This window comes from Montipora foliosa, chromosome 3 (assembly GCF_036669935.1).
Source record: "Montipora foliosa isolate CH-2021 chromosome 3, ASM3666993v2, whole genome shotgun sequence".
Classification (NCBI taxonomy): Eukaryota; Metazoa; Cnidaria; class Anthozoa; order Scleractinia; family Acroporidae; genus Montipora; species Montipora foliosa.
In genome coordinates this window covers 1,485,816-1,493,315 of record NC_090871.1, presented here as the reverse complement: position 1 = coordinate 1,493,315, position 7,500 = coordinate 1,485,816, and the positions used below count along the sequence as shown (strand labels likewise).

Sequence of the window (7,500 nt, the reverse complement as noted above, 5' to 3'; positions counted from 1 at the left end):
AAGTGTACATTCACATGTTGGACTCACAGTTTCCTTATGGAAATGAATTCTATGGCTCTGATGTGTCTCTTGCGCTTACACCTATGACTGAGAGGTGTTTTCTGACATTGACACAGGTAATAATTATACATGTATCGCTTTGTTTGGTGTTTTCCACGGTAATTTATTTATTCATTCATTCATTCATTCATTCATTCATTCATTCATTCATTCATTCATTCATTCATTCATTCACTCATCATTCCTTGAAAGTCTAAGCTAAAATTAGTTGTACTTGCTCGCTAGGCTATTTGGAACTTCTGTGGCGGTTCTCTTGTTGGTCCTTCAGGAACCGGTAAAACTGAAACAATAAAGGTAAGTGTTGACACTTTCAAAATAAAATCGAGTCAGGAGCCTCGTTGAAGCCTAAAAGACAGCGAGTGTATCTGTAAGATTATGCCGGCAGTTTTCTTGACCAAGGGTCTAGTCTGAAGCCACTCTCAATTTGGCAGCATCTGTGTCAAAGGAATATATTACTTGTACCTTGAATTTTTTTTTTTGGCAAACTTGTTATTCAATTTTCATTTGCGTGCATTGCAGCACATTCACTCTCAGAGTTGTATCTTGTACCCTTTGTCTCGTTCTTTTAAGGGTCTTGCATCATTGTTGGGCCGATACCTCGTTAGTCTCAGTTGCTGTCCAAGGATGTCCTCCAGTGCTGTTGGAAAGGTCATTGTTGGATTGGCTGAGGTATTGTTTTAATCCTCTTTGTATTATTTTGATGTTGGTGATCTCTATCCCTGTTTGATTTTTCTTGCCAATGAACCACTGTTCCCTGCGCTCGTAACCTTATTAATGACTTGAAGTGTAAGCTTCTTAGATTTAAAGGGTTGTATTTACCACTAATGAACATTGAAATTCATTTTATACATGAAGTAACTTAATTGTGAAAAAAGAATACCTTGTGGGCAAAAAATTGGGAATACATCAGAAAAATGTTTTCGAATTGCCAGTGGATACTTGGTAGAAACAACAGTGCAACAGCCCAGTGAAACCGGAACTTCCGGTTCATCTGAATTGAAAGGAGTTTATGTAACTCGAGTGTATATGGAAAAGAAATTTGAAATGCGTGATTTGTTTTCTGAGCCATGGCATTGCTGATGTGTCGTCTTCAATTTGCAGGAAGGTTGCTGGGGTCTTTTGGATGAGTTTCATCGAGTGAATGCAGAGTGTCTTTCCGTCATGTTGTTTGAGATTCAAGCTATCTTCCTTTCATTGAGGGGTGGACTTTCTACTTGCACTCTTGAGGACGGGAAAGAGGTTTGCTCCTTTTTGTCACCGTCCCGCGATGAAAATGAATCAACTGTAAGGCGAAATTTGTCTTTGTAGCTATACTTTGTCAAGAAGTATTAACCATCTGCCATTTAAAGTTTGTTTATACAAGTGTTACCAGCTCAACCCACTATTTTTATTAAACTTTCTTTCAGGTCATTGTAAAACCAAACTTTTCTGTTTTTCTTACCATTTCCACTCACGGAAACACCTTTGAGATTCCTCCTGAACTGAGGGCTATGTTTCGTTCTGTCGCCATGGTGTTGCCAGACACATCAGTGATCCTGAGAGCTTACTGCGCAGGACAAGGTTTCAAGTCACCAAAGATTTTGGCAGATCGGCTTAAACTTGTTGGTGATATATGCAAGGGGCAACTGTAAGTTAATTGAGAAGAAAGTAATGTATCAGTCATTGAATGTGGTTACGTATGCTATAAAGATTTATGCAGATGAAGTATGTACAGTCTGTAGCCAGTGGCTACTTTGCCTCGTGAGTCAACAACATTAACAACAACATTTATCATTCGATGTATTTTTCCTTCCTTTTCATTGGCCGAGAGCCCACCACGTGACCTGCAATAACTGGCTATAAATAAGTGTTTTGCTGCAAATAATATTCTGCTCATGCGTAACTGAAACCACGCTCTTGAAGATTAATATCTCTAAAGAATGCGTGGTTACCCCCAATTTTCTTTATGGATACCGTGAGTACTTACGAAGGTCCACTTTCTCTGCATAGTTTTAAACCTTGCAAAAATATCCCTGTATTGGTAAGCATCACCAATAGGAAACCCGAGTATCTGAAGATGCGCAGAACGTATGCGCAATAACAATAATAGGCACCGTCGTTAATTGCTGGGAATTGAGAAAAACAAACTCCAGTCATCGAATGATGACTCAGCCTTCGTCTACGGCAAATAATTGATCTGCCCGCCACTGACAAATCACGATATTTTGCTCAACCTCGCCCAATAATTGTTAATTATTTATACGTTACGTTACAATTCGGGTGGAACAGTGGTACAATAGTTATTTAATAGCGGGGCGGCCTGGGGCAGAGCCCATACTTAAGAGGATATGGTCAACCTTTTTTCGTTTGGCTGTCACGTGATTGACCGAGCGTCCGTCCGTCCGTCTTTCCGTCCGTGCAAAACTCTGGGGGAGGGGGATGGGAGCCTAAGAAAGAGAAGGCAGGGGAGTCTCGCGAATGCAGCTTTGAGGCGCGGATGGGCAAATTTTCTTGGCGGGAAACTTTTGTGCAGCCCGCGTTTATCCCCACTGATCTTCGTCACTTTTGGAAACGAGTTTTTACTATTAGTGACGAGCAACGAGATAAAGAGCAGGAAAGAACACGAGACAAGAGTCGACGAAATTTTAGGAATTTAAGCGAAGAAAGCCTCGAGAGAAGCCGAGGAAGGAGAACAAGAGAGAATTTCAACGAAGAACGCCGTTAAGAGCTGAGAGAAAAAGAGCGAGAGACAAAACACTTATTTACAACGGGTAGCTTTCAGTTAGTGTTTTCCTGCTTCACATATTTTGTAAAACTCGCTAAAAAACGAACAAGGCCTGAAAACGTTTGCAATTCCGTGTTGACAGAGATTCTGGTATATTTCATCGATCACACACCGCGTCGCCATTCAAGCTTACAGCAGACATCATTGGCGAGTTTTCTTGTCATCATTGTCCATTTGTTTCAGACATATTAAGCTTATAACCGAGCTCTCGACGCAGTGTAAATTTATTTTGGATTTCAGTACATTTATCTGCAACCAATGCACGTGTAAACAATATTTGGGACACTTCAGGTTCTTTTTGGCCAGATAAGATTTTGAAAAGCGGTTTGATAAGCTGGAACCTGCGATTTTCGGAAAAATCTCCAACAGCGATTGAGTTATAACAATCGTTTGTCTTGTTTGCTGTTCTGTGGCCGGCTACCGCGGTTGCTTATCATTGCTATGGCGACTGTCCACACTAAATTAATACCTTTCAATTTACGGGCTTTTTGTGTGAAATGGATGTCCAGTCGTGAGCCGCTCTGTTTGACTGTCAAATTGCAGTCGAGCAAGTGAATTACTACGCTTTAGCTTCACTTTTTAATTCGTAATATTTGCTGTTGGGTAGAAACGGGAGCTCCGCTTTTAGGCTTGGCTAAATCTATATATTATATTTACTTTGTTGGACCGCTGCATGACGAATATCGTTGTCGATAAGAATATAAACAACGCTGAACCACGATTTGTTAAAGTGGCGTATCGTTGGAATTCACGGGTCGTTGGTGAGATGATCAGTGCTTTGGCTAAGTTTTTTACCGGTAGACTTCAGGATAGACATAACAGTTTTCTTTACTGATCCTGAACAATACTTGACTGTTCTTGTCTCAACAGGAGTGGAAAAAGTCACCATAAGTTCAGTTTGTCATCTTTGGTGGGGGTTATTCAAAATGCTGGAAGTAAACGCCTTTCTCAGGGAACACTTGGAAATAAACTCAATGCTACAACAGCGGAGTTTACAAGGCCTACTAGCACACAATCAGTAAACACACAATCGGGTAAGCTGAATTAAAATTTTGGTTTCATTGTTACGTCCACCAGTTCTTATTGCTTTAGTATCGCATTGTACTCGATGAAGAACTTTAAAAGTCGTTTGACAATTCTGATAAATTACAATACCATTGTCTGGATTACAGGAAGGCAAACCCCAGTACCTTTTTCAAAGACTTGGGCAGAATAATACCTATTATACCTTTCACCCTTTCTTTTGGGTCTTAGGCGCTGGGAAGGACAGAGGAAACCAGTTCGTGCAAAAAGACAAGAAGCCAACCACTCCATCAGCCATGTCCTCTGGTGCAAGAATGGAGCACTCTTTGGTACTGCAATCACTGCAAGAATGCATTGGCCCTCGGTTGTCTCCTGAGGTATCTGAATAGGACTTAGTATTTTTTCCGTACATACTGATCTTAACTTTGAGTATGAGATTTCTTGATTTCCTTCATCCGTCCATTCATCCTGTTAGCATCTTTATTATTTTGTAAGTTCATCTGCAAAGTCTGCGTCTGACCCTGTTATGTTTCATTTCAATGTGTAGGAGCTCAATATCTTTAACATGGTTCTGCGAGATGTATTCTATAGTTTGCCCAAACCACCCACCCCAGCATACCACATAACCAAAGTTGTTCAAGATTTTGAAAGCGTCCTCTTAACACATACGAAGGAGAAAGGCTTTGTTCCTCATCAACCCTGGATTGCAAAGATACACCAGCTTTGGACACTCTCGAAGGTCCACCGAGGTAATTCCTCTGTTATCATGGCAATTCATGTCAGGACATTCTTTCTATGAAACCTGCAGCTTGCTTTTGTATTGTCTTCATTCAAGCGTTTTGTCCAAGGCGTAGCATGACCCAGTGGTGAGGGAGAATTTGCATTTGAAACCTCCGCGTGGATTTTGGCAGATCCCTTTCTTAACACCTGGCGAAATTCGTTTTCTCAAATCCAAAAAGGCAAAGTTTAGCTTTGCACTGTAATTGACTCATTTAGGTTTCATTGTTTTCATAGACCTTATTCAAAAATGGTGGCCAATAAATTATTCGATATATACTCCATGGGAGAATGCCATGGATGCACCGTAATACTAAGCTTTGTACTGTATATAAACATCACTTCATGGCATTCTCTCATGGAGTATATACCAATTATTCACTTGCCCTTGTGCCAATAAGACCAGCTAGCCTCGTTTGAATGGACAAAATACAAAAGAAATGTTGCTTTAAAGCGAGGCTTGTTGGTCTCATTAGCACGAAGACTGCCATTTGAGTGCGGTCTTTGTGTTGGCAAAGTGATTACCTGTACTTTGAGTTTATTTATGGAACTATTTCTGCTCGAATTTGGTCTTTAAAAATTCCGTGACATGGGCTCCTCACATTTCTAATTATAATTTTCTTCATTTTGCGCAGGAATTATAGTGGCTGGCCCGCCTGGAACTGGAAAGTCCTCTTGCATCTCAGGGCTTGTGGAAACTCTTAGCGAGTGCTCTCTTATTAAACACAAAAACACTGGATCTCAGATACATTCTCATAAGTTACAAAGAATAAATCCTTTAAGTGTATCTGACCCATCTCTTATGTTTGGAAAAGTGAACGCTTCTTCTGATTTTGAAGATGGCATTTTCACTGCGTACTTTAGGAAGGCGAACAAGGAACACAGTGTCCATAAAATGACAACTTGGATCTGTCTTGATGCACCACTTCATCATGAGTGGGCTGAATTTTTGAGCAGTGCTCTAGATAAAGGAAAGGTATGAATAGACCAGTTTTACATTCTCACGGTCAAACTAGAACGAGCTTGTAAGTTAGTCTCATATTCCCTCCAGCATTTTCCTTCATCCCATGCTTGTTCCAGTCCAGCCCTGAGAAGACAAATTTAACCTATCCGATACGTCCAAGCAAGTTGAAGCCCACTGGTTTTGATACGATACGATACAACGCAACGCAACACAACGCAACGCAATGCTACACAACACAACACAACACAACACAACACAACACAACACAACACAACACAACACAACACAAACTCTTGTACATAAGTAGGCGCTCGGTTGTTCATGCATCTATAAACTAAAACTTGTGCCTGGAATTTCCTCCGCTGTTGTAGCTTACTTATACCAACACTCTTTAAGATACTGTAATTGATAAGCTAGAAATACAGGCCAAAAAATGTCACTGCAGTGTCCCTCAAGCTTTTCTGCTCGAGTAAACACAAACACTGATTAAGATAACCGCCCAAGCCCAAGCCCATGCCGAACGCTATCTGCATTGTTATAAGTAGGTGATTGGCGTTAAGACTTAAACCGTTCAAGTCTTAACGCCAACCATGATGGGCACCTCGTAATGTTTAACAAAATGTGTTGAGCAACCAGTTAAGTGTTATTTCCTAATATTTTACATATATCCTTTGCTTTTATCCCCAAAGCACAAAGTGCTCATCGTTGTTGCTTGTTTCTGGAAATAAGTTTCCGGAGTGAATCAAAATGTTTCCAGTCCACCGGGTTGAATGAATATTCCAAAAGAGCTTAACAAGAAATGGAATGAAATGAAATGAAATGAAATGATTCCTTATGAACATTTAATGAGTTCACCAAATCAGTCTGGAATCGACTTCAGGCCCTTGTGTGATAAAGCGTTTCTCAGAAATAAGCGAAAGCAAGACTCTCTTTTTTCTCTCTCGACTTTTGAAAAGAATTGATCCTTGAATGTTTGTCTTGTTTTCAAATATTTGAAACTGAACCCTTAACTGCTTTCTTCTGGTGTCTTACGTCTACATGATGCGTTTTTCGTTTCAGTATCTCAACTTGCAAAATGGCGAGAGACTTCATCTGTCGGATGATGTGAAATTTCTTTTCGAGACTGATGATTTGACGGACGCTTCGCCTTCAACGGTGTCAAGATGTGTAAGTCGTTTGTGACAGTGAACGTGGGAAAGAAAATACACGTTTTGAGCATAGAAAATTATTTTGCAATTTCTTGGGTTTTCTATAATTACATATGTTGACTGGCTTTGAAATATCCTATCATAATGTCAGGCAATCAAAGCTAAAGTCGTATGCAAATGTAAATTGTCATCACGCTCAGACGCACTTTTTCTGCGTCTGTAATTTCGGCCAACTTTGATTAGACCATGACAAGATCTCCGAAGGCAAATACAACCAGTGTTCTTAACGAAATGGCCTGGAAAACGTAAGGAAACTGTGGTCTTTTTTCATTTTTTGTGTTGAAAAGCACTCAACCAGGTTACTGTCTGTACGGCTGCCTCTTTCATTAGTCTCTCTTTGTTTTGTATATAACACGTGCACTTTTTTGCAACTATTATAGTTTTTTTCGTTGAATACGATTTCAGGGTGTGGTATACATGGATGAAAGTGTTTTGGGGTGGAGGCCTCTTGCAGAAGCTTGGCTGGCAAGCCGATCTTCCCAAGAAAGACATGTGAGCATTTGATGTGTTTATCTTTTTTTAGTGTAAGGCTTAGCTGAACAAGGTGGTATTTTAGTGGAGGCATTTTTTCTCTGTAGTTTTGTCGCACAGGAATTATTGCTGTGGTTGCTCGCTTCTTGGACGCAAGAAAATTTCTGCTTCTCCGATGCTAGTAGGAATGCAGCAATCACATCGCCAAATATTTTTCTTCCTGTTGAAAACTT

The 7,500-nt window shown here is 40.3% G+C and overlaps 1 protein-coding gene across 1 annotated transcript in view; it reads left to right on the top strand.

The window, feature by feature from the left end:
* LOC137996423 (dynein axonemal heavy chain 8-like) overlaps positions 1 to 7,500 on the top strand; it is a 99,425-nt gene that overhangs the window by 41,075 nt on the left and 50,850 nt on the right. The window contains exons 35-45 of the mRNA XM_068841809.1: positions 1 to 116; positions 286 to 354; positions 631 to 729; positions 1,162 to 1,299; positions 1,467 to 1,687; positions 3,695 to 3,858; positions 4,079 to 4,224; positions 4,395 to 4,596; positions 5,260 to 5,600; positions 6,648 to 6,755; positions 7,202 to 7,288. The exon at positions 1 to 116 is cut by the window's left edge and continues 102 nt beyond it. Coding sequence (XP_068697910.1) covers positions 1 to 116; positions 286 to 354; positions 631 to 729; positions 1,162 to 1,299; positions 1,467 to 1,687; positions 3,695 to 3,858; positions 4,079 to 4,224; positions 4,395 to 4,596; positions 5,260 to 5,600; positions 6,648 to 6,755; positions 7,202 to 7,288 — 1,691 coding nt within the window. The remainder of the gene's footprint in view (positions 117 to 285; positions 355 to 630; positions 730 to 1,161; positions 1,300 to 1,466; positions 1,688 to 3,694; positions 3,859 to 4,078; positions 4,225 to 4,394; positions 4,597 to 5,259; positions 5,601 to 6,647; positions 6,756 to 7,201; positions 7,289 to 7,500) is intronic.